This window comes from Cupressus sempervirens, chromosome 10 (genome assembly GCF_028749045.1).
Source record: "Cupressus sempervirens isolate cs-2001-9-10 chromosome 10, ASM2874904v1, whole genome shotgun sequence".
Lineage (NCBI taxonomy): Eukaryota > Viridiplantae > Streptophyta > Pinopsida > Cupressales > Cupressaceae > Cupressus > Cupressus sempervirens.
The window spans coordinates 648414951-648442308 of NC_143127.1; the positions used below are offsets into that span (position 1 = coordinate 648414951).

Genomic DNA, 27358 nt, shown 5'->3' on the forward strand with positions numbered 1-27358 from the left:
TGGAATACTCAAAAACAGCTTCAAACGGTAGAAAAAGCCCAGCAATGGCAATTTCAATGCTTGGAAGAAATGGGATGAAATATTTCTCTTGTGCCTGTGTAGGGAGCCAAATTATTTCCACCAATCATAGCATCTCATGATGAGGATTCTAACGGAGTTGCCATAGTTAATCTGAAGAAGCCACAGCAATTCAAAATCATAGAATAATTAAGTTTGAGCCCTCAAAAATTATTCATTATGCAATTTCCTTTCATTAATGACAAGTTGGTTATGGATAGGTGTTGGCGCAGCTTAATCTATAGAGTCCGTCCAAAAAACCTTACGACAATATTGCCCTCTAAATCTTCATATGCGAACACAGCCAAATGGCAACTAATACGTCATCAGCAAAAATAGAGAATAGTATTTATTGGTGGTTCATATGTTGTAACTCAAAAAAACTTCTCGGCTGCTTAGAACATCTGTAATCAAAATGGCCTACACTACCGTTTTCAACTTAGAGAGGTCATTTCTGCCACTTAGTCAATTTCTGAGAGTTCTCTGATACAAAGTCACCACACCTCTTCGCGTTCCTAAAGTTAGTAGACGCACTATTTACACTAAGAAATCCTTTTGAATCTCAATCCAAAGCAATGCAAAATTTCCTTGGTTACCTCGGACAATTTATATATATTCCGAGCTTGCTTCCCTCCAATGTTTATTATAACACAATAAAGGCTTGTTACCAATTAAAACATCCACCATTGTTAATAAAGCTTATTTTGATAAAGTCTGATACAATTTAATAAAGTCTTCTTTAAAATTTAAGATGGAGCCCAATATTTTTTGGCAAAAGAAATTGATATATTGCTGAATGTTGTCACACGTACATGGACCACTATACAGACATAATTTATGAATAATTTTTTTTTGGACTATGGTCATGGTAGCAAGACAAAATGAAAACTTGATGTCGACCAACCAATTATTAACTGTGCTCGAAAATATCCAAAAATTATAGTTGAGTCTGATTAAATAAGTGCTGGTCAACTATTTAATCGGACCTAGAGATATATATTTTAACAACTTTATTCATAGAGTAAATATTGAAGACCTCTGGACATTAATATATCTGGCCCTGACAAAATATTATTAAAGTTCAGGGAGGCATATTATTTCATTGAACACTAAAGTCAGGCATATGTTTTAACTCCACAGCAGTCACTGGAAGATGAAACACTTGCACAGCCTCTTCTAAAACTTTCTTTTGCTCAATCAACCTTCCTTCAAGACACAACCACTGAGCCGACTCTTCAAGATTTAATTCAATCTTCAGATCAATCTAGTGAAAAAACCAATGGGATTTTATCTTTCTTATTGCAAATATCATAGTTTTTAATATAACTTTCGGTCAATGAGTCTCTACAAAATTTGCCTCTGATAAATGCTGAAAAACAATTTCCAATGATCACACAAGGTGGCAGAATACACTGCTCTGATACCATTGTAATATCCTACCGGATATTTTTCCTAATCTCTTCACAAATCTTTTTCAGATTTATAACAAAATATTTATGCAATATTAACCGACAAAAGATCATATAAATACCTTAGAATACATCATTACATTATACATCAAAAATACAAAAAAAAAACACCAAATATCCAATCTTAATACAGTAACTATTAAAGTTTGTAGCTGTGATAGAGATCTTTATCTCTGATTTTGACATAGAAATATGTTTCTTATGACTGTTATGGTCATCTTCAGCTGAAAGAGATATTTGTAAGTTAATATTATATAAAAAGACATCTGTCATACGTAATGCGAAAAGGCTTTCTTATGTGAAGAGTTAATGAATAGAAATATGAAGGGTCTTATTTTTGGGACTCAAAAAGACCTTCGTGTGTAAGATAAAGAGTCTTATGCAATCTATTTATATGATTGCTTGCTATATTGTAAATTGATCGAGTGAAAAAGCCTTCTACTCAAACATTTTATCATCAATAAAATAGATATTTTGCTGGTGTGGGTGGGTTTTTCCCTTCAAGAGGAAGGGCTTTCCCAGGATAAATCTTTTTTGTTCCATTTGCATTTTATTTACTTTACTTATATTGTTTATCTAATTTCTGGGCACAAATCTTAATAGTAACAACAGTTAGATTGAAAAACTAAGAAAGAACCTGTAAGCTCAATGCAAACTCTGTCTCAAATCCACTGAAATGATGAATTGGGTCTGCATCCAATCCACCATACATGGCCTAAAGGTTTCCATCCTCAAGTCTCAATAGAAAGTTGTAAGCTCTCCCAATGTCTCTCCAAGAGAAACTCGAAAAACCAGAAACCAAAATGATAGCCAAGCATGCCCAAAATAAATTCCTCATTCTTCTTTTAAGGACCCAACTTGTGACTTCAGCTTCCCCATTCCTAGCCTTTCGTCTTTTCCTTCTTGTTAACCTTTCAACCCATTTTATAATATTAAACTGATCCATTTTATAAATTTGCATTAAGATCCCATAAGCCAAATTTAATATTTTATGAATTTGATGTTAGAATTCCTCATGTCCCAAAAAGGGGACAATATATACTGAGAAAAGCAATTCAACTCAAGCATATTTGCCCCAAAATTTGCATATTTTGAGACAAGCTTGGTGTTGTGGAGATTGTTGCTCTTGTTGAGAGGGAGTCTCAACATCAGTGAGCCTTACTTTGTAGAGAATGTTGCTCCTATTGAGACGGAGAAATGTGAGGTGAAATCCTTCTAAGGGATTTGCTCATTCCACTCATGTTATGGTAGACATCATGTTGAGAGACTTTGTGACGTCATCACATTGAGTAACTTCATTATGAGCACGTGTATATGTTTCTTTCCACGCATGGGAGTAGCCATGGTGGTCAGCATGTTGAATGACTACATGATGTTATAACATTGAGAGATTCCATGATAAAAATCTTTTCCACAAATGGGTGTAGCAACTGTGGGTGTTATGTTAAGAGACTACATGACATGGATATCTAGAAAGATACCTCCCTAGCTAAGAGGGAGTGTTTACTAAAATATTATAATGTTTCTTTAATAGTAATCTTAGTCTTTGCTTTATCAAGTAGTTTCTATTTTCATCTTTAGTTAACGATTGTTTGTTTTAGAAACATCATATTTGTGAATCTATATAAGGAGTTTTCATCTCCTGTGTTTAATATAACTAAAACAACATCAACTTACCTTAACATGGTATCAGAGAAAGTTGATGGATTTTCATAAAATTTGCGGTGCCTTTTTATCTGGAATTTTTTCCAGAAATTTGATTTTCAATTTTTTGAAAAAACAATTGTTAGTATTTATGAAATTTGTGGTTTGTCTTCAAATATTTTTGCTGAAATCCCAAGCTTGTTTGAGGGCTTTGATTGCACAATTTCTTGGTTGCAGCAAAAGTCTTTGAATTTCAAGGGTTGCATGTAATTGCATTTTTGTTGCATACACTTGCATGTTGCTTGAATGGATGTTTTACCACGCAAAGTCTCGCATTAAGATTTATGCTAATTTTTCTCAATTTTCGAACTCAAAATCTCTTATGAGATTGCATGTTAATAGAGAAAAATTAGCATAAATTTTAATGTGTTTGTGAAATAAAATGAAGAGACTGATGTGCAAATCAGGTGTTCTTAAATAATAAAAAACTGGAAATTGAGACCAAAAGCACGAAAACAAGAAGGGAATCAAAAAGATGTTAAACTCATCTTAGGCATGGAGCCCAAGAGAGGGTGGAATCCCACCCTTCCTTGGACTCTCAAGCCCAAGAGATGGAGGAATTCCACCATTTCTACCTCAATTATGGGTGCACACACTAGTCCAAGAAACCCAGCCAAATATGAAGGGGAATGACCAATTCAAGCCCAAGGAAAAACGATTGCCAATTAATTTGAATTATTCATTAAACATGAAGAAGGCTATTTTTAACAAAATCAAATGACTTAATTTAGTGTGCTAAGTTGGCCTGATTTTTCTCATGAAGGGCTGCAATTTTGTGGTTTAAATGAATTAATTTCAACAAATAGGCCAGGTCAGCCTAGACCAAACGGCATGGCTTTTCAGCCCAATCACCAATATAAGGGGGGGTGAAAAGATTTCATTTCACCACCAAACAAGCGGATTGACCTCCTCTTAAGCAGAGAATTACTTGGCACAATAGGCAGCGATTTCTCAATAAAGAAAAGTGTCAATTTTAGCGACAAGGGTGAACTTGAAGAAATCTTAAAAGACAGACATCTCATTTGTCAAATCAGAACTTAGAACTTGCAAAAACAAAGAAAAATCTGGGCTCAACAAACGAGTGAAATCAGAATGCTGTCAAAGTAATTGTTGATTCATTGTTAGTCTTCATGGTGGATTATTTGTGTTGCTTTGGAGTATTGCATGGTTTCTGAATTCCCTCACTTGAAGTATATTTCATGTTGATAACTAGTCTTTAGTTGAATGGGATATGTTTTGAATGCACCTTTGGTTGACTCGCTTAGGCCAACCCAAAAGCTGCTTGCTGATTATAAGTTTGCCTTGCGTGGTTGAATGGCATATTTATAAACTTTAACTTCGATTATTACTTGTACATCGATATGCATTGATAAGTGGTGTTAATGGAATGGTGGTAGTTTGAACATCTTATGTTTACCTTAGGATATTGGAATATCTTAGTTGATGTCAATGGCTAAACTAAATCTAGTGGAGTCACAAAGACATCCACGGTGTCTTGCATTTTAAGAGTAAATTAGATCTTTCTAAACCATTATCTCTTTGCAAATCGTTTTGTTGGAAGAAGTTAAAGTCAAGCTGATATCCACGAATTGGGCAACATAAGTTCCTTTGTGATAACCAGCATATCACATCAAACCCTGAGTGAAAGTCCACAATAAAAAGGAACATTGGGGTTGTCTCAATTGATCACACAATCCATATACATTGGTTAGGATATGAGAATCCTTACTCGACAGAGAGTTTGAGATTTGGTGTTTCATCCCTCGAATAATAAGTATTTGATTTTGTATGTTATAGTGGCATAAAACTCACATCAACACAGCCGAATGAAACAATCCTCACTGGTATATATTTCGCTAGTATCATACCTTGTCTATCAAGAAGCATAAAAATGAGCACAAGTCCCACACACGTTGACTCAATGCAAAGGGAACACCACAAATTGAAATATTAGATATAGAAGCTCAATAGGACAAGATATATCTTGCAAACACTAAAGCATTTCCAGCTAGTTAAACCTTTTGGTGTATTAGGACGGTTTTGAGAGGTTGTTCAAGAAAAGATTACCCAATTGAAAAATCCAATTTTGTAAGAGAAAGAAAAAACATTGTAGAAAATGAATATGCAAGTGCATGTGTATGCATGTACATGTGTGTAAAATTTTAATTGTGGTGTTTTAAGGATTCTAAATTTGGTGGAATATGGATTTACAGATAAAGAAAATTTAAATTTCTAAAAAAGAAAAGAAAAATAAACATCTCAATTGGATCAGACCAATGCAGTACATGAAAATTCAGATCCACTGCTATCCAAGCACTTTTGTCTTAGACTAGTTGTGGTTCATATTTTCAAACATCACAATGTAGCAGTAAAATAAACAAACCTTTTGAACACGACCTGATATTGCAACCAAACGGCTTTTGATCTGTCTGACTCTTTCAAGATTCAGAGTACTTATTTTAGATGTCAACTCATCCAGTGCTGGATATGCCTCTTCTTCCAGGACTCCAGTCTACAAGATAAGAATATGGTAAACCCAAAAATAAATAAGCTAGTTCAAAAAATCCAGCCCTTAATGCTACAATAAAACAAATTTTGAAATCTTACATTAAAGCCATCCATCAACAACAATACACATAATCAAACTATTCTTAGGTTTTATGTAAGACGCTAACAGAAACTAATCCAACAACCTTCCAATTGGGTGATAGTATCATCTTCATTGCTCTGATGGACTTCCACTCCTAAACTAGAAGTACTTGGAATTGGCCATGCCCATAAGAATGTCCTATTCTAATAAATGTAAAGTTAAAGAAAAGAATAAGGATCTAGTTAGATGCACTTCAAAATGACTTTTAAACAATTGCCTTAATGCAAACTACGAAGAGCAGGAGTGCAATCTTCCAAATCAATGATTTATACATTACAGTCATGCATCACATTGTAAACTTGAATGGATCATTTGCTCGATCCAAATTATGATTCATTCTATGCATGAGATCATCACTCAATCTACACCAAGAGATGAAGAATAATATTATAATCTGTTAATACAGATTTCAGTATTACTTAATTTGATATATAGAGTTTCGATTGAATGCAAGGATAATTGCTGGTCTCCAAGGTATTTGAAATGATAATTCTAATTTAGCACGAGAACTGTGTATATGTGTGCATGTGTGCATGTATGTCAGTTCACATAGCGAACTGACATACATACATGCATGCACATATGTATATAATGTATCAACAATAAAACTGGAAATGCCAGATGCGGAGCAGATGAAAATGCCAGATGGAATGCCAGATGGTGTGCAGATGGAGATGCCATTTCCAACTAGGTCACAACAGTCAATGGAAAATGTGGATGAGGGGAGGATGTGATCCTTGCCCCTGTACTGTAATCTCATTGTAACCATGGGATTCTAGATCTATGTCTATTGATGCTTATAGAGTTCTAATTAGCACTTAACACAGAAAAGAACAAGAAAAAATTTGTTCAATGATATGGTATACACTTGTGCTGCAAAGTAAATGAAAAATTCAAAAATACTCATAATACAATCTTACACTATTGATTAAAAAAAATATAACATACCTCACTCTCCAGGCAGCTACATGCAGCTTCCAGACAAGCTTCCAATGCTCTAAATTCAAATGGCAAAACTTTAGGACCATTTTCAAAAGCATTCGTCTCCACCTTCAAATAGTTATATTTTGAATCAAGTCTCTCAGGAAAGGAGTTCTCATCCACAGTTTGTGGAAGTTCTTCATTATTAGCGGCCCTTGATAACAAGGTTGTCATGTCAGATTTTGAAAGATCCACGTCCACATCGCTGTTTCCACCTTCCTTTATGCAGTAAGACGAATCTGTTTAGAGTTAAATTAAAAATAAATGAAACGTAAATAAGAAAAGGGTTTTAGACTAGTCCTTATATTATATTTTTCCATTTCAAGGTATTTGATGATATTTTGCCTTAGAAGATTTTTATCAGATGCTTCTGATGTCATTGTTTTATATCATTAGTTCCATATGGACAAAACATGTTGCTTTACATGCAGAAAGGTCATACAGTTGCTAAAAGAGACAAACAAGAAGAGAGAACTTGAATGCTATATTCAGTTTCTGACATTTAAGGAACCTTCATCTATACTTACTCCATCATTCCTCTTATATTATCCTCTGCTTGTGATGAGGCAGAAGAAAAGAAGCAATTTTCAATTCAAATAATAACAAATATAAACACGTGCAACGCATTTTCTAAAGGCCCCTCACTTGAACTCGAATTTCTTTGACTTATGTTAGAAATAAATAAACCAAACAACTAAAACTACCATGAACTTGGTTGTACCATACAATGGTTTAAATGGAGGGATTAGAGTGCTGTTATTACTCAAATAAATAAGTACAACTACAGATGCAATGAATCAACTCTTTCAAGTTTATTTTTCCATTTTCAGCTCAATCTGCACTTTTTTGTTGCTATAACTTTAATTCTACTACTCCTCTTGTTTTTGGTTGTAAATGGCATCTTATTGATTTCAAAAATGTAATGAAAGCTAGGTGACTAAGAAGTGGGGGGTGAATCAAGAACCACTTAAAACTTCATCCACTTAGTCCACTTGTTATTGTTATCTAATCTACTTTCATGCATGAAACACAAAGCAATAAAGTAACAACACCATAACCCTCTGACACAAGAATTGGTAACCCAATAACCCTCCAAGTAGAAGGTAAAACTGGGGTGGGGATGACACCCATAATGCTTCACTAGTGTAGGTAATAAAGGTAGCCTGTTAAGGATTACAATTTACAATTGATCACTTCTAGTGATCTACTCGATTAAGAGTAAGTAGGATTGTTAGGTCCACCTTGTGAAAGGATTTATACAATACAATTAAGCATGTCCTCTATTAGGAGTTTTTGTGAAGGACTATTACATCCACCCTGTTAAAGGATTTAGGACTGATGCACATGTTAGGATGAATCAGTGGATTGATCTCTGATATGCAACTTTGTTTGCTGATGAATATCCTTTGAAGTAAACTGATGACCTGGCTATGATAGATGAGTCTCTGCCTTTCCTCATGTTGCTTGTAGCCTTCTAAATATTTTGCTCTTCCATATTCGCTTGTATGTAATGTTCTTCAACTTGTTGTCCTTTTGGAAAATCAAAATACCTTATATCCATTCAAATAATTACATTATAGGTCGGTTACAACTTCAATAGTTCCAAAAACAATTACCAAGTCGGCTCAGTGTTGTAACTTGGGTTCAATGGATTACTCAGGTGATACCGAAGACACTTGGGCAACACTATCACCTTGGCTAACTCTGGCACTTGGTTGATACCAAATGCTTGGTTCATACTGATCACTCGGCAAACACTGTTGGCTCAGTTCACACTGCTCTGCCTACTTGGTTATCATTCTAAAACGAGAACTCTTCGTTGTCTCAATTTATATTGGAGCTTGGTAGATACTGTCAATTCGGTTGACACTATAGCTCGGTGGGAACTATCAACTCGGTTGATACTGTAACTCGGTTGACACTGCAAACTCGACATGCTAGGTTAACACTTTAACTAGGTTCATTCATAAGCTTGGTTATCACTTTTGTCTGGTAGCTCGGTCACTACTGACTTCCCATAATGACTAAGTGTTTTGGCACTAATTGACAATATATCTTGCCATAAGATTAACAATCTCCCCCTTTGGCATTAGTGGCAAAAACACTTATCATGCACAAAATCTGAAATCAAAATTCTTCAACCCTTTGAGTGTGCTATGTTTTGTAGCTCGGTTTGAATTGAAAACTTTGTTTTTGATTTTTCATAATTGATTTTGTTTATCTATTTTTTAGATATCTTTCTGCTATACATATTATCTTCTTCCTATACATATCTCCCTTCATACATATGTACTTTCCCTTATATACTTTCCCCCTTGAATACTTTCCCCTTTGTTTTTGTTACAAATGCCTAAAGAATTTACAAGGTTATGCTAGAATGAGAAAGAAAATCATGATGTACATTCAAAACTAAGGACAAGGTCTTATCCCAATTATCTTGTAGCACCTTTAGAATGTGTAGATCAATCTGAAGCTCTAATGATAGCTCTAATGTGATCTGTAACTGATAGGTTTGTATCCTTGACTAGTGTCCTTGCATGATCCATTCTCTTTTGCATAATGTCCATGTGGGGAAGTATTATACTTTGTATATCTACTAATGTTGCCCTTATTCTGGCCTCTTCTCTTAGTAGCTCTACCTGAAGATCTGTTAAAAATTTGACTTTTGTAAAATGATTTGAACTAGAACTTGGATTGAGTGCCAACTAATTTGCACTATCCATCAGGATCATGTCAATCTTGGCCAGTTTATCTTTGATTTCCTTGATAAAATTAGTTGTATCACTCAATTTTACAAATAGAGACAACATTGGTTACAACATTTTCTAATGAAGAAATTAAAGTAGATAATTTTACTTGATCAAGTGCTATTTTCTATGCTACATTTTCTAGCACTTTATTCTCAAAGTTCCTTTCAGCTTTCTCAAGAAGTTTGTCCTGCCCATCAGTTTCTTCATTGAACATATGTACAATTTCAATCAATTGTTCAATGATTGGGGCTTTTTCATTTACCTTAATAGATAGAGCATCTACAAATATTTCTTTGATGTCCTCCAAAACTTTGCTTCTATCTCTTTCTGCCCTTAGCATCTGCTGCTTGGCCCTTTTCTTCCATAATTCTCCCAAAATATCCATTTGCTCAACAGATAGATTGGATTGGTTCCTATTTGGGATCACAATCTTTTCATTCAAATCGATACCATCAATAGTTTTATCTTTATCTTTGTTCTTAACAAAGCTGATGAAGATATTATCTCCTATTGCAGCTTGGTTGAAATTGTGGGAGCTTGTTGCTCGGTTACCATTGGGAGAGAGCTCGGTGAAGATGTAATCTTTACTTCAATACTCGGTTGAACTGGTTTCAACTCAATGGATTGTTGCCCAAGTGTTGCTTTGGGAGGAGTGCAAGGAAGAGATGCCATGACCTTTCTAGCAATCTTCTCAAGATCAGAATCTTCAACTGTCTAAACCTCCGGTAGGTCTCCCTCTTCTTTACTATCAAATATGGTCTTCCACATATTTGTTGTGGACTGCACAACATCTTCTATCTTATTTGACAAAAGTTGAAAAAGCTTTAAATCAAGGAGTCCATCTACTTTCATACTTGGACATAGCCTCCTTGATTTCTTTGTCAGAGAAGTCTGGCATGAGCTTACTTAGAGTTTTCTCTCTGATATATTTCTTTGTTTTAAAAGCATTCGCCCAATGGTGAGAAACAAACTTTAGTAGGACTTTAGGTGCTAGCCCTTTAAGTTCAAAGGGTCATATTTCCATTTCGCCATCTTCTCAACCATTGCATCTTCAATCTGCTTATGCTCATCCTCGCTTCTTGTTTCATATTTCAGAGATTTGAAATCTGTCATTCCATTGCCTTCCTTTAATGCTTCTAGTCTTTGTTCAAAGGTAGGTGGTGGTTTCTTTAAAGAGATGATTGGGGTGTTGTCTTCATCTTCATCATCATCCTCGTTCTCAAGCCTTAATTTCTTCCTTAGCCTCCTTGGCTTGGTAGTAGTGATCTTAGGGGTAGAGGACCTTGCTGGTTTCTTTTGTGGTGCTTTTGATGGAGTCTTCACCTTCTTCTTAGGAGGTTCCTCTACATCTTCACCTTCTACTTCATCTTCCTCTTCTATATAATCATCTCTCCCTTCAGTGAGCATGAGAGGTGAATCCAATTTGGCAAGTTTCTTCTTTACGTTTTTCAGTCTTTTCTTTCCCCTCTTCAAAATTTGTGGAATTTGAATCTCAAGTGAGATTCTGGTCTTTGCTTCTTCATATGTTCCAAAGTATGTAGCCTTGGGGTCCACAAGCTTGTTGATGGGAGCCTCAATAATGTCTTTGGTTTCATCAATATTTACCTCATATGCTAGAGGGTTTACCCATGCAATCCTAGGTCTAACTACCTATATATGAACTTTGTCACAGTCAACCAGAAAGCATATGTCTTGCTCATAGTCATCTACCAGCTATTTAGGGATCCTAAACATGTTTTGCATCCTCTCCTTGAAATTTTCAAAATATGCATCCATGGTGCTTTCGAAATTCTCATCCATCTCATCTATGAACTCATTGATCTGATATAACACTGGGGTGTCTTTCTTCCAAATAACAATTCCTTTTGATGGAAAGAATTTTTGCACATAAAAGAACAAACAGAACAAGATTGAACCGAACTTACATGAGTTGTTCTTGGAGGCCCAAATGCTCTCCATGTTTTTGCTCAACTGGATGCACTAGAGCTCAGCGAGGTCAAAGGATAAGTTCTTCTTTACAACCTTGTATCTCAAGTCCACTGCTTCACATGGCACATTGTTTGGCCGGCTTGAACTATAAATTTTGTGAGCTATGACATGGATGTTGTAACAAACACTTTTTCCCAAGTCTCAACTAATAACTAACATATCAAAGAAATACAATTATTACTTCATTTTCATAGGACGACAGTTATATCAATTACGTTCATGGGAATGAAATTAACGATTACAATCAATTAAACAAAATTTCATAGCAAACAATTGAAAACACCATCAATGAATTTACTATGGAAATTAAAATCTACATACCATGGTATTCGAAACCGAAATCAATCTAAGGATGCTTCTACAAACACCCAGGTTAGTCCACAAATACCACTTAGGATCAAAGGACAATAACCATCCAATACCACTATATCAAAACCAAATGATGATTATCATCAAATACCACTATATCAATTAGGGCATCGATTACCATTGGATCATTTAGGGTATCAAATACCACTGTATCATTTGGGCCGTCAAATACTATTGTATCATTTAGGGCATTAGATACCACTGTATCGTTTAGGACATCAGATAACATTGTATCATTTGGGGTGTCAAATACCTCTATTTCATTCATTTTCTTCTTATTGCTAATTGTGGCAATAACATAAGATTAGAAGATATGCTCATAATCATTATTCTTATAAATGAAAGACTGAAATAACAATCCTATAGATATATTACATATTCAATTAGAAGGTCAACCGATCTAAATGGTTACCAATTACATTGATGAGAAAGGTTGCTTTCATCAAAGGAAATAACCGAATTCAACAATATAAATCAATCCATCATATCTTCTACTTGTATAAATATCATGAGTAAAAATGCCTGTTACCAATAATGTTTGAATGCTCAACTTATTTTTATTTGATGCACATCCTGACATCTCGTGGAGAGGGGAAACATTGTCAGGGGCTTAACCTCTCAACCACGGACCTCAAACTTATCCCCACACTTTCTCTAACTAGAAAGACCCTCCCTACCCGGAATAGACATGAAACACCTTGTCAGCCACTAAGCATCCTGGTACTTAATCACACTACTCGACTTGACAACAGAGAATTAGACATGCATGAGCTATTAAATGATTCCTTTAAAAATAATAAATAATTATGTCACATCTGATTCTGTTTTCATGCTATTGCAGATTCCTCTCTCTCACCTCTTCACCCCTTTCCTTGGCCATATAATCGGGTGAGTCCCAAGTGTTTATAATCTTAGAGTATCCACTCTTTTGCTAAGCCCCAGTAGGGGTTGGAACATTGCAATTTCTAGTATATCAAATAACAAAGAATGATCTTAATAAGCTTGCAAGGATATAATTTGATTCTGATTTACTTTAGTAAAACAAAGATGTATGAACATATCATGCACATTTGGTCTTGACTCAACAACATAGAGAAATTGGACTATCGAATATCCATTCAATTGAAATTCAGAAGTAATGTATGGAATTTTCATGACACATTCCTTCCTATTGCAAATACGAAATAGTTTAAGAAAAGCATACAGCAATCTAAATATGAAAGTCTAACCACATAACTTGGTTTGAGAATGGAAGACGTAAGTCTTGGCTTGGTTTCAATTAGTCAGTCCTTTGGACGTGAGCCTTGGCTCTACGCTAACAACCAGTTCCTTCTCTGGAGTAATTACAGACGCAAAACCCAAAGTGATTATCAATCACAACTTTCAGCAAAGGTAAAATGAGAAGGAAAATAACGTGACAAGAACTGCAAAGGTATATCATAAATCGGGTGGAAGGAGAAATCATTTCAAGTTCTTCAGGTTTCTCATGGCTCCCAAATATATAGAGGCATTTGATAAATCAAGGCTTCCAAGAAATCATAACTTTTAAAGAATTAAAAGATTTGTCTTCTTGAACACCGATATTATATGCCAAGTGTACATTTCAGTTTCTAAAAAGAATTGAATAAATATGGAAAAGAACTTGAAGGTTATAAATCAAAAGAATATTATAAACATATTTATTTACTTGCACGTAAATATATCGTATTAAGATGGCACAAAGTACATGTTTATCCAAGGTCGTACCATTTAAATATGTACATCTAAATACATGTTTCATCTTGGAAAATTTATTTTATCTTCTTGTACATGCATTTAATGTACGTATTAAATAGATAAAATTTTGTATATAAATAATATTATGATGTCACCTTTAATTTATATTTGTGTACGTACATAAATATGTATTATAATGATGTGGTGGAAAAGTCAACCATAATCCAATAAAGGTATGTACTTTAATTAAGTTAAGATCATTAATGTTTTTATCCAATAGCTCATGTGCGTCTAATGTGTGTATCCTATTATGTAATTGATAGGTCCTCAACTATGGCGTTTCATGATTCATACCCATTTGCCCAGTGATGCTCCTATGCCCAATTATTTTTTAACAATGCTTCCACCCCTTTCACATGCTCCCTACAAGGAAATTCTCTACAATTAAATCATATTACCATAACAATTTATTAATCATAAATGATCATAATGGCTAACCGCCTTTTCAATTCTATGAATTCATGATAAATAATCAACTAGCATGTTATCTTCATATGAAATTATAACGACTAACCATCTTACCATTTCGCAGGATTTAAAAACTTTAACTGCCAACCGACTTCATGTGAACCTTAATGGCTATATGAACATTTTAAATTGGGTCAAAAATTGGGATGTAACAGATGCCAAACTTGATTTCATGTCAGTCACGTTGTTCAACTTCATGCTTCTGCCATCCCATTCAACTAGGGTTAGCTTTGCCAATTCTGCCCGTCTTGGGGTTTTGGTAGCCTTTGACTTCTCCAGCATTAGATACCCAATTATCCTATGAATCATCTTCTTCATGATGGGATAGGTCTGCTCGAGCCAAAATGACATGTCATGGACTCAGCTTAGTATGAACCTAATCCACTTGATTCGAATATTCCTTGGCATGTGAATGATGTGGGTCAAACCCTTGACCTCTAGATGCTTGTGTTCTAGCTTCGACACATCATTTTCACACAATGCACCATATGCCTAATCCAGCTCGAAATTGCCCAATTCTTGAATAGAACAATGATAGAATGATCTAACATCGTGAATGAGAAATACCTTGGGAGGAATTGATGAGTGTGCCCCTTTTGGATCCTTCTCCTTAGCAATTGCGGGATGTAGCTTAAACTTTGGTGGAATGCAATTTGAACTCTCTACCAACATTTCAGAACCCTTCTTAAGTTTTGTGCTCGAAGATGTTGCCATAATGCTTGTTTGATGAAGGATTGAAGATGGTGGCTTCGCCTATAATTTTCCTTCAACACAAATTTGCTTTGAATCGCTTTGGGGCTTCGAGGAATGTTGTGCTCTATGAAAACTCTAAATTCACAATGAAAAATGGATTTTTGATTTCTCATTTTTATCAGATTTTCAATTTTAGGGCCTCATTAAGGCTCCATACCTGGGTAGGTGAAAGAGGCTCAGTTTGGTCTTCAACCCTTGAATGTACCTTAAAGCTCGACCAATACTAATAGACCATGCTCGATTAGAACTAACATCTCTATCAAGTCTGAAACTTCCTTCTGTCCAAGTGCATTTGATAAGTTGATCTAGACTTTCTTGCTTGGATGACTGGAACTGATGTAGAATATGATTTTGATCACAGCTCTAGTGGTCTCCTTGCGTGATTATGCAGAGATGATTGAATCACCCAATTCATTGCCTTAGGTGTCAATAACCTCATTGTTTTCACTTGAATTCTCTAGAGATTTCCTCACCCATTGCTACTTCATTTGAGTCCTAATCTTATCAGCCTTTGATTTCTTTTCATCTTCAACTATAGCTCTATTCATGCAGTTCTTTGCTAGATGACTAAGTTCTTTGCATACATAACATCTTTTGGTAGGATTTCTTTCTTTGAAGTGAGTCCTCATACAGTTAGCTCCAATGTGTCCATACTCACTACATTGATAACATTTGCACCAAGTGTTGTAATCCCAACCAAAGATTGCTTTAGCAAGCTATTCAGTAGGATTAAATTTTTTGGTTCTGCACTTTGAAGATTTATGACCTTGTTTGTTACATGTGAAACATTTTCCTTCAAACTTAGTTTTCTCTATGCATTCACTAGCTCTATGTCCATGCTTGTTGCAATTGTAACCTTTACCATTAAATTTTGACTTTCCATTGCTCCAACATTTGTTTGATGTATGCCCTATCTTTCCACAATGATTACATGTAGGTCTTTTGTTGTTTAGAGATCCTTGCTATAATGATTCTCCTTGTTCAATGTAGCCCAATCCTACTTTCCCTTTGTGTCTATTTTGAGATAGCTCAGTGAACTAATCCATACTTTCTTGTAATCTCATCATCCTTTAATTGGTTTCTTATTTTGCTCTAAGATCATTCATGAGTCTTTCATTTTCTATCCTTAGATTGATGACTTCTTGATTTGTACTATTTAGTTGATTTATCATATCTACCTGATGTAGTGAAAGCTAGTGGATTTCATTATCCTTTTCTTCTAGTTTAGTGCTGAGTAATCTTTTGTCTTCTTCTACCATATCTTTGTCCTATTCAGCTTTGTTCTTTTGTTCCATAACTTCACATATCCTGACTGAATGAATTTCTTGTTCTTTTTTCAATTTTTTGACTTCTTGTAGAATAAGGTTCCTTCCAAGTAGATCTTTTATAGCTACATCTGAACTTTTCTCTCGGCAACTATCTTCAATTCTTTCTTCCATATATAGATTGTCATTCATCTATGCTGCCAATTCTTTTCTTCTTTTCAATGATTGAGAGAGTTGATTCTTCAGTTTCTTGATTTGTTCCATGTCCACATGTAAAACCAACTTTTCATTTTCAATGGCTTTCTCTAGCTTGTATACCTCCATTGTCTCTGATCTTTACTCTCAAGCTGCTAAACTTCTAATAAGAGAACCAGTAGCTCTGATACCAATTGTTGGAAATGTAATCCAAGATAGATGACTGGGGGGGTTGAATCTGGAACCACTTAAAATTCATCCACTTAGTCCACTTGTTATTGTTATCTAATCTACTTTCATGCATGTAACACAAAGCAATAAAGTAACAACACCATAACACTTTGACACAAGAATTGTGTTGGTTAACAGTTTGTCCCTCTTGCTAACTTGGCTTTACCTTGACTCTAGACGCCCAGAATGTGAAGAAACAAAAGGATATCACCAACAAATGGGTCAATGTATGTGTTTTATCACTACCTTTTGAATTATAAGCTACAACTCCCTTATATGCAAGATATGCAATGAATTGTGTCTTTAATAGATCACTGGGATAGGGGAATGCTCTTAACCTGAGAGCAGAAGAGGATAAGCTAGATTGTTTGCAAACACAAACAACCTAGGCAGGATAAGATTTGGGTAACCTATGACAGCCAGTAGAATAGCTATCACAAATCACCTTGAAGCTCTCTAACATCTACTACTACTTCTAAATGTAGATTGGACCTAATGAAATGCAATCTAGGGAAAGAACAGACATGCTCATTAAAAATGAAATGGAATCCACCTTGACTAATAACCCTCCAGTAAAATGGAATCTAGTAAGATATCACCAGCTTCAAATACATCTGTCCTACAATCCCCATAGAGACTACTTTACTATGCATGGTTAGCTCAGCTAGAGGAGACAAATAAGAACATTAGAAATGTTGATCTCAAATGGAATTAAGACCACACAAAACCTAGTTGCAGATATTAATCAAATCCTCCATTTCATACAACCTCTCGATTCTCACTCAGTATCTGGGAATACAAGGGGAGAAGTTGCATAAAATTGCTGATCTTTTCTATTAACTTAGAAAATTACATATATAGGCCCCCTCTTAGAGTTCTTAGCCAGTTACAGATTCATCAATTACATTAACAGAGCACTTGAATCACTCAAAAATTCAACAGTCATCAGTTACAATTCAATGCATCAAAGAAAGAAAAGCAGAAATGATTAGAAACCCTCAAAATGGTTCATATTCCTCTATGATCTGTAACAGTCACCTTGGCGCCAAAATTTATATTTCATAAACTAACAGTAACAACAAGTTTGAATTCTAGCCATCAATCTTCTGTCAATAATCACGATTTGAACATGGCAATGCTTTCATGTTTACCTTGTCGCTTCTTCGCAACTGTCATTCATACAATACTTTTAACCTGTGTGATGATGTGATGACTAATTGTTCTGAATACATCTTGCAAGCTTGCAACTTCAGATTTTAATCCATAGTCAAACCTTGCGAACGTACGACAAAAGAATTTTGCAACCTCGCTATTCTGACCAGAGGTTGACTTTAACTCTCTGTGATGCCGTGATTGCTCATCTGAGGTTAACAATTTCCTTTCATCACAACATCGCAACTTGAAATTCGAATTCAGCATTAAACCTACGAAGCCGCAATCAAAGCATTCACTCTTTCGCAACATTAACTTCAAGTAACTCTTAACTACCAGTGATGATGCAATGAAGAACTTTCGCTGCTTCGTTGCCTTAACTCCAAGTTAACTTTAACCACTTGCGAACATGCGATAACTGTCATGCCTTAACTGCTGTTGACTCTTGCACCTCTGCAGCCTTCTTTGAGGGTTAACATTAACATCATGCGACGATGCAATTTATATGTTTTCGCTACTTTACAACTTAAAATGAAAGTTTAGCTAACTGCATTCGATGTTGCAATCATTAGCTTTGACTATTATTTCATGCTCTTCGCACCATTGCAACTTAGAATTCTTCAAGCTAGAAACAAGCCGCGATCAAGCGATGACCATTGAACTGACTATCTCGCATCTTCGTCAGGGTTTGAGACTTAACATTTCTTTCCTCTGTGATGTTGCGACAGCTTCACACTTAACCGCCTAGGTCGCTTTTTGCAGTTTCCCAGCTTTGCGACTTATCTTTCATCATATGGAATATACGCTGCAATGTTGCAAAAACCTTTGATCTGATCTTCATCTGACAGTTAGGAATCCATCTCCAAGGGCAATTGACCTTTCAACATGTGACGTGGATATTCCAATGTATTCTGTGCCATTGATTTGACTTCCATCTTTATTCTTGCCACCTTTGACTAGGGTGTTCGCCATTGTATAACAGATCAAGCATTATTGAAAGCTTTTGTTGCTTCCTTTGTATCGGATTCGAATGCTCTTCCTTCCAACTTGTTTTCATGATCTACATCATATCCTCTGGCCTTGATATCGATGTTCTTTGCTACCTTTTGCTCTGAATATAAGTGTGATCTTCTTTTCGAATGTATCCCGTCTTCACCATGAACACTTGATCAAAGCATTAGGGTTTCAGAACAACTTCCCTCTCATCTAGGAAATGCATAGACTTACCCTCTGTTTCCTAATCACCTGATATGAACGAATGCATTAGATTGCTTTTGAATGCCCACCTAGGTGCACGCAAAGGGATAGATGAGATGAGAAGTTCCATAAGGGTAATCTAGACACAAAAATGACATTACATTGCCTCAACCCTAATCTTAGAAGTTTAAAAAGTAAAGGGAGATTGAAATCATGGCAACAAATTAGTAACCCAAAAACCCTCCAAGTAGAAGGTAAAATTGGGGTGGGGATGACACCCATAATGCTTCACTACTGCAGAAATAAAGTTGGCATGTTAAGGCTTACAATTGATCACTTATGGTGATCTCCTCGATTAAGAGTAAGTAGGCCTGTTAGGTCCACCTTGTGAAAAGATTTATACAATACAATTAAGTATATACTCTATTAGGAGTTTCTGCAAAGGATTGTTAGGTCCACCCTGTTAAAGGATTTAGGACTAGTACACCTGTTAGGATGAATAAGTGGATTGATCTCTAATATGCAACTTTTTTTGCTGATGAATATCCTTTGAAGTAAATTGATCACCTAACTGTGATAGATGAGTCTACCTTTTCGTATGTTTCTTGTAGCCTTCTAAATATTTTGCTCTTCCATATTCGCTTATATGTAATGTTCTTCAACCTGTCGTTCTTATTTTGGACAATCACAATACCTTATATCCATTCAAATAATTACATTATAGGTCGGCTACAACTTCAATAGTTCCAAAAACAATTACCAAGTCGGCTCAATGTTGTAACTTCAATACTAAAGACACTCAAGCAACACTGTCACCTTGGCTAACTCTGGCACTCGGTTCATACTGGATGCTCAATTCAAACTAATCACTGGGAAAACACTGCTGGCTCGGTTCACATTGCTTTGCCTGCTTGGTTATCATTCTGAAACAAGAACACTTTGCTGACTCAATTTATACTAGAGCTCAGTAGATACTACAACTTGGTTGATACTACAACTCAGTGGGAACTATCAACTCGGTTGATATTGCAACTTGGTTGACACTACAAACTCTGCATGCTAGGTTAACACTTTAACTAGGTTCATTCATAAGCTCGGTTATCACTTCTATCTGGTGGCTCGGTCACTACTGACTTCCCATAATGACTAAGTGTTTTGGCACTAATAGACAATATATCATACCATAAGATTAACAATTGAATGTTGGAGAACTACTAACAAGTGTTAGAAGTCCTCTTGCACAGAATTTGAAAGGCTTTGTTGACTGAAACACTTTGAATTCTCATTTTCCAAATCAGAATAAAACTGGCCCTTATCATCAACTAGCAATTTGGTTTTTGCATGCATCTATTACAAAACCCCCCATATTGGAACTGACAATTGCCATGCATCCATCATAAACCCTAGTCGCAGCTTGATGTTCATTATTTATCAGTATTAGGAATAGATTCATTTCCTATTTTAGTGTCTTAGAATCTTTTGATATTTTTAGTCAACTTTTTAGATTCTTCAATTAATGGTCATATAGGCATTCTATTTATTGCTTTATTTAAGTCTTCAATTTTTAGAAGACTTAAGCTTTACTTTGAAGCTTTTGAAAATCTCTAGTGCCCCATTGATTTCATTAACGAAGTAAGCAATTTCCAAAATTTCATGATATCAGAGCAGATCAAGGGTTTCTAAAAAAATGTGGACTTTTGTGTAGTAAAAATCGCAAAACCATTCAAGAAAATCAAAGGTTTTTTTGTGGGTGGTTTTGCAGATACAACTGCAAACCTGCAACAGAAGGAAAACTTGCAATTTCTCTGCTTATGTGTGTTAATAATGATTTTCTGGTCACGATATTTGCATGTTTCTCAGCCGCACGATTTCGGGAAGTCTTTATCAACCAAATTCAATCACATTTGATATTGCCAACACGAGATTTTTGCAATCTCACAAGCATGCCACAGTTTACTCATGATTTTTTCTGCTGCCCATGCTTAATTTCTTCTAGATGGAATTTTTCCATCTGAATTTTATGCATTTAATTGCATGCTGGGGATCTGCTTGTAACGTGATTTTATTTGTGTTTGTTTGCACCCAAACCATGATTTTAGTGGCATTTGTTGCATGTGGCTTACTTTTTTTTTCGTTTTTTATTAATAAAAACAAAATCTTGCAATCTCTGCTTGAGTTTTTTCAAACTGAGCTAGGGTTTTTCTGTGACACCGATATGTTTTTTTGCAAAGTCCTCTGGATTTGAAACCGGGCTAAGCTTTGTGCCAAATATTCTGACTGCCAGTCCTTTCAAAAAAAAATGTCAATTTTTTTCAGGTTCATCGTTGTCTGTCTTTTTTTTGCTTAGACAAGTTTTGCCTTGACCACTGTGTCATCCAATCAGCACCCTTTGCCTCAGTTTTTGTATCTTTTGTAATGTTTCCTCTTGGGGACATTAGAGAATTTACACCAAATGCATAAATTAATTTTAAAGTGAATTAATTGGAGCTTACGGTAGAATATTTTAAGACAATTTTAATATTAAAAAGGAGATCAAAAGGTAACGAAAGGGGAAGGTGAAGAGTCACCCAATCGAGCTTAAAGAAGAAAGAGGAGCTCATTTGCAGCTATGCATGGATTTTGGAGTTTGCTTCAAATTTCTCTTCGAGAAAGAGAAATCATTGGCTTTCAATTTCCAAGACCTGAGGACGGAAAGCTTCATGATAGACTCGCGAGATCGGACGCCAACCCAATTCAACATTAGAGGTGGATTCACATCAAAGTTCAGCTTTGGCATTACAAGTTCTTTTCTATGTGTCTCCAATCTAACTGTTGTTGTTTCTACGATTGGATTTTCTATGCATGTTATTGTATTGCCGATGTATAATGCAGTAACGTATTCTGAAGTATTTATATGAGCTGTTTGCTAGTTTATATTACTGGTTTTTCTTGCAAAAAGATATATGTTGCTTTCTAAAAACTGTTTAGGAGAAGTTTTGGGAGAAATATTAGTAGTATTAGAGCCAAAAATCCTGCCATCCTATGGAGCTTATTTAGAAACAATTTTTATCACAATTTTATCAAAGACAATTTTTGCAAAGATCAAATATTTACAATTCTGAGAAAGATTGCATTATTCTATACTCTGGAGCATTGTTGTGGTTGTGAGATTTGTTATAACAATCAACTGTAGAAGAAAATAGCACTGGTTTTGAAAGCAGCCTTAGGAATGTGGATGTGGGTATCACACTATATTTGGATATACCTATTGTATGTTTATTCAATATATAATGTGATTTTAAACCTTGTTCTTTTAAATATTTAATCAGTCACTTATTGAGAGATATTAAACTGCAAGTATAACTATAATTTGTGGGCCCATATCTACCACTTCCAAAGTTTAGCATGTATATATTTTACTTGTCATTGGTTTAAAACCATTCGCTTTTGTCAGCAAGTTCATACACAACTTGACATTGAATTGAAATGGAGATCTTCTGAAGAAATGAAGATCTTCTGAAGAGTATTGATCAATTTTGTGGATCATTAAAGAATTTCCTATTTGTTCCAAATGACAACATGCGTATTGTGTGTAAGGTATTATTCATATTGGGAACCTCTCAGATTAATGGCCAATTATTGTTGGGAGCTTCACGTTGATTAAAATCGTATCTCTACAACATGGATAAGCATTGAAAGTTGGGTGCGAGCAGTGAGGCCGCCTTGATGATATTGCTTCTCTGAAAACATTATGAGATTCTTGTGTTGGCTGCATATGAAAGATTTGTGATTTTGCTGCTACAGAGATTTGAGATTTTATCAGCAGAAGAATTAAACAAAGTTGTAAAGAAAAAATCAGGACCAAACTTCCTTCCTCTTATGGACAAGCGGCTACTAGTTGTTTGAAGTTTAAACATTTCTTTGCATGAGATTAATATTGCCCAGAATAAGGAAATGACACAGCTGTGAGTTTAAGTCGAGAAAGAAAAAGGTTGCCTGAGCATTTTTTAATGAAGACCATACCATCCCAAAGGATTCATTTTAATATGGAATCACAGCTATATTATGGTTGTGGGAATACCAAATTAATTTTAGCAATGGTATGACTTTCGTAAGGAGCAACCTATATTCTTAATTCTAATTATGTTGGACCCAACCCTATACTCATAACAACACTAATTCATTCTTTGCCAAGAACAATGTTTGGAAGCGCCCTTTATTAGTTTGTTTTAATAAAAAATAAATTTACCTATGAAGGCATTATCAATTGAACAACATTGAAGAGATAATATCAATAGGTGTCATGCACTCAAAATCAGAACTGTCTTGCATCAAAGTGTCTTGCACATGCAAGAAGGAATTCTGGCTCAAGGGGTGCCAAGGGGGAAGTGGACAGCAGATGAATATGACTTCACTTGATCAATATCATATTCTCGATACCATCAGCATTGACTCTTGCAAGGAATTCTTCAATGTTCATATGAGATATGTCGGTATTCCACACTTCATTGCAATAGGAAGTTACTTGTGATGGTAAAATGGAGTTATGATACTGATCATACTGGTACTTCATTCTCTTTCTATCTTTGTCTTTTTGCTGGAGTAGGTTCTCTTGAGATTGTAGAGTGGTATGCCAGCACAACTGTTACATGAAAATCCCATAGTGTAAGAAAATCTTCATGTGAGGGTCCATGGCAAGTTTTTGATGTAAAAACACGGATTTCAGGCAAGGTATGGATAGGGAGAATGGATGAAATGCTTAAGGATAATGAATGAACCAATCGGTCAAGCTCAGAAAGGCTCTAAAATGGCTAAAATTGCCAAAAATGGGTTTTTTTGGAGTGGATTGCATATGCAAACAGTGAACTTTAAGATATGAAAATGAGGAGTAAAGTGTAATGAAATAGAAACATAGCATGCTTAAATAGGTGTATATCATACTATGTATCCGACAAACATGTGAAAAGCCCTTCTTCAACCATGGGGCAGCCATATGGAGGTTCATGGAATGCATATTGTGGGACTTGCACTTGCATTCTCATGTAGGGAAAAAGGGACTTGCTTCCATATTAGAATGGGAGTTTACCGCGACTACATATGCAAGCAAATGGGACCTTGCATATACAACTTGAAGATGTAAGAAAAAGAAAGACAACATATATATAAAAACATGCAAATCTGAAATGGAAATTGAAAGACTTGCAATAAGAAACTCAACAAGACCAAAATGCCTTAAGAAAAATAATGGAAAATCATACCTCTCTCCACCAACCACAAAATAACAAGTCTTTTTCAGATCTTTTGACAAATCTGAAAATAAATCCAAGAGATTTGGGATTAAGATTTGTTTAATATCACAAGACTTATATAGACTTCGAAATTTCAAACCTTTGAGATACTCAAGATTCCAATCTGGACATGTGGAAATAGTTAAGAGAGATTAAATGCCCAAAAAGTGCAACAAACTTTGACCAAATCAATGTCATGTGCAAATGCATTAAAAAACAGCATCTAGGGCATCGTTTTAAGGTTGGAAAAGATGAAGAACAAGCTGGAAATCGAAATACATACCCTACACATCTCCTTGGAGTGATTGGAAACCAAGAACCATGAAGAAATGCAGTGTTTTTGGTTAAAAATGTCCCCTAGACGGGCTGTTTTTGGACAAATGCATGTGTTGAAGAACATGCTTTCATCCCCAAAATCGCCACTTCGTAAAAACCTCCAAAAACACCTTGTGTTGATGATAAAAACAGAACTTTCTTGAGCAAATGCATATGCCAAAAGTCTATGGATATTGAGACACATCTTTGGAGTCAAAAACATGTGGAAATAATGCCCAAACATTCCACAAAATAGCACTGGAGTTAAAAATGCAGTTTTAAGAATGAATAGCGTTCGTTAAACAAGTGTTTCTCCCCAAGAAATAGCCACTCTGCACTTGTTTGAAGAAAAACACATGTTTTATATATATGCGATAGCATTTTAAATCGCCACCATGCACTTTTTTCTACAAACGCAGTCCATAACACAATTTTAAGAGGCATTCACATATTGTATATACATGCTCTTACTTATAAAATTGCCACCACAGAGTTTTTGATTTATGACTTAGTGGAACACGCTCTTTTAGAAAGCATTTACATGTTTTAATATATATGCAATGGCTTTAAAAATTGCCTCTTTGCATTAAACATGTTTTTGGAGGACATTAACATGTTTTTAAAACATATGCAATTTGGCTAAAAATCGCCAGTTTGGCTTAGGCTAGGAGGAAATGACATTTTAAACATTATATACGAATGTAGTTGGGTCCAAAATCATCACTTGTGTCTTTGTTAAGTGAAAACTCACTTTCAAAAATCCATTAAGTGGTAATTTTAAAAAGTATATGCAATGAGTCTTAAAAACTCCATTTGAATGCATTAACAGATATCAAATAAACTTATTCATGCAACAACATATGTAAATGGTTTAGGCAAGAGCCTACAATGCATCGATAAATCATGAGCCTCTCATCGGGGAGGTCTTGGGTTCAAATCTACTCGAGATTAACACATAATAATAATTAATCTTAACAATAATAATAAAAGAATAATAAATAATAAACAATCTAAGCTTCGCCCAATTACCTATCAAAAAAAAACCATATGTAAATAGTGTAGAATTTCCCACATACACTAATTAAATAAGTTTTAAATATGCAACTGCATATTAAAAACCTACTTAACAAATAAAAACATGTTATTGCATTCAAAAAGTCCATTTAAATTAATGTTGGAACTTATAATTTATTGGAAGTGGGTTTTCACATAGTGATTAGCATGTTGATGGCAAAGAGTAATTAAAACCCCAATTTTAAACATTTAAGTTGTCCTATGTAATTATATAAAACATTTAACTATAGCTGTTAAAAAAGTAACATGAAAAATAGTCTTGAAATAGGCTATTTTCATAGAACATAAAAAACTATAGTCAACTCAACTCAGAATGAGTTGAAATTTTAAAATGGACCACAAAATCCACTTTAAATATTAAATAATAATTTTATATCATGCTTTCACCAATAAAAAACCCCACTTTTATGAGGGTTTTTTAATCAAGATATGCACTTGTCCTGAAAACCCCACTTTTTCCCTTATAACTTAAGCTAGACAACTCCGATTCGACCTAAGTTAGCTCAAAACGAGCAGAATTCCAAGGGCTATTCACCTAAGGGAAAAACAAGACTAAAAACTATTTACAACACAAAGAAAAACGAAGAAAGGATGTGAAAGATACCAAAAATCAAGCGTTTGCAGTCAGAGAAGAAAAACTCTTACTAGCAAACAATTTGAGATTCAACTTGACGGAAACCTTCAAAAAAAATGCAAGATACAACAACACTGAGTTCTATTCAAGGATAACAAATTGTCTTTATGATATTTTATCAATACATTAAAACTTAGAGGATGCACCTATGAATCCATAAAAAAATTGCATAGGGTGGCCCCAATTTTGTGAAGCCAAATTTGAGGATAACATCTCAGCACTGGTAACAGACTCTAGTATTTGCAAAGTAATAGCCAATTGGAAGATAGATGAAACCAGAATTACCCATCTTCAAGTTTAAATAAGTCGCATCTCTTCATTTGGAGAACAACTACAATATCCATAGTGATATTATTTGACAGCACTGTTGATTGTTATTGAAAGAAATATGTGACATGTTGAACAGTGCCATTTTGAAGAAAAACTCGGTGAGTGCAAAGGGTTGCAGTATTATATAGCATGCGGAGGGGTGTGGTATGCAGTCTTGTTTTGAATTGGAAGTCTAAGATCAAGATAAAGTGTCAAGAGATACTGGTGTGGAGTCCGGTTGAGGCATAATTGAGAAGTGTGTTGAAAGCAAGATGTTAAGGAAAGCGCCTAGACTTGGAAGAGAACATTGAGGATTAAAATCAGTTAGTAAGTAAACTTGCAGTTCTTGCTGGAGAATATTACTACCTTGTTACCTAACAGGTGATTGAGACTGTTAAAACTCAAGCCTGTGTTCCATTGAAGGCGTATGATGACTGCAGTAACCGACAGTTTAGCTTGAATTGTCCTTGAGATCGGTTTTGAAGCTTGGCTTGAGTTTATTACTGAATAAGCATTATAATTTGCTTAGACAGGTCAGAGTTTAAGATAGCAATTATTCTTGTAAGAAAATCATTAACTAGTAATGACTGGTCGATTTACCAAACAGCAGGGAGTCAAATTTAGCATTTTAAATTCTGAGTTTGCAGTGAAGCAATTTGGTTCAGTTTAATATTGATTCTTAGGCACATTAGAGTTGTTATCTTGGTTTGGCATTAAACCGGCGTCAAAATGACAAAGACAGAAGTTGTTGGT

At 35.1% G+C, this 27358-nt stretch overlaps 1 protein-coding gene across 2 annotated transcripts in view; it reads right to left on the reverse strand.

Moving 5' to 3' along the window:
• MGT4 (magnesium transporter 4) overlaps nt 1–27358 on the reverse strand; it is a 78335-nt gene that overhangs the window by 40966 nt on the left and 10011 nt on the right. The window contains exons 2-3 of one of the 2 annotated variants that reach the window (XM_089807355.1): nt 6829–7080; nt 5614–5742 (exon numbers count right to left, since the gene is read on the reverse strand). In XM_089807355.1, the coding sequence (XP_089663481.1) occupies nt 5614–5742; nt 6829–7080 (381 nt within the window). Of the gene's footprint in view, nt 1–5613; nt 5743–6828; nt 7101–27358 lie in introns of both variants that reach the window. The other variant, XM_089807354.1, reaches the window with a different exon arrangement.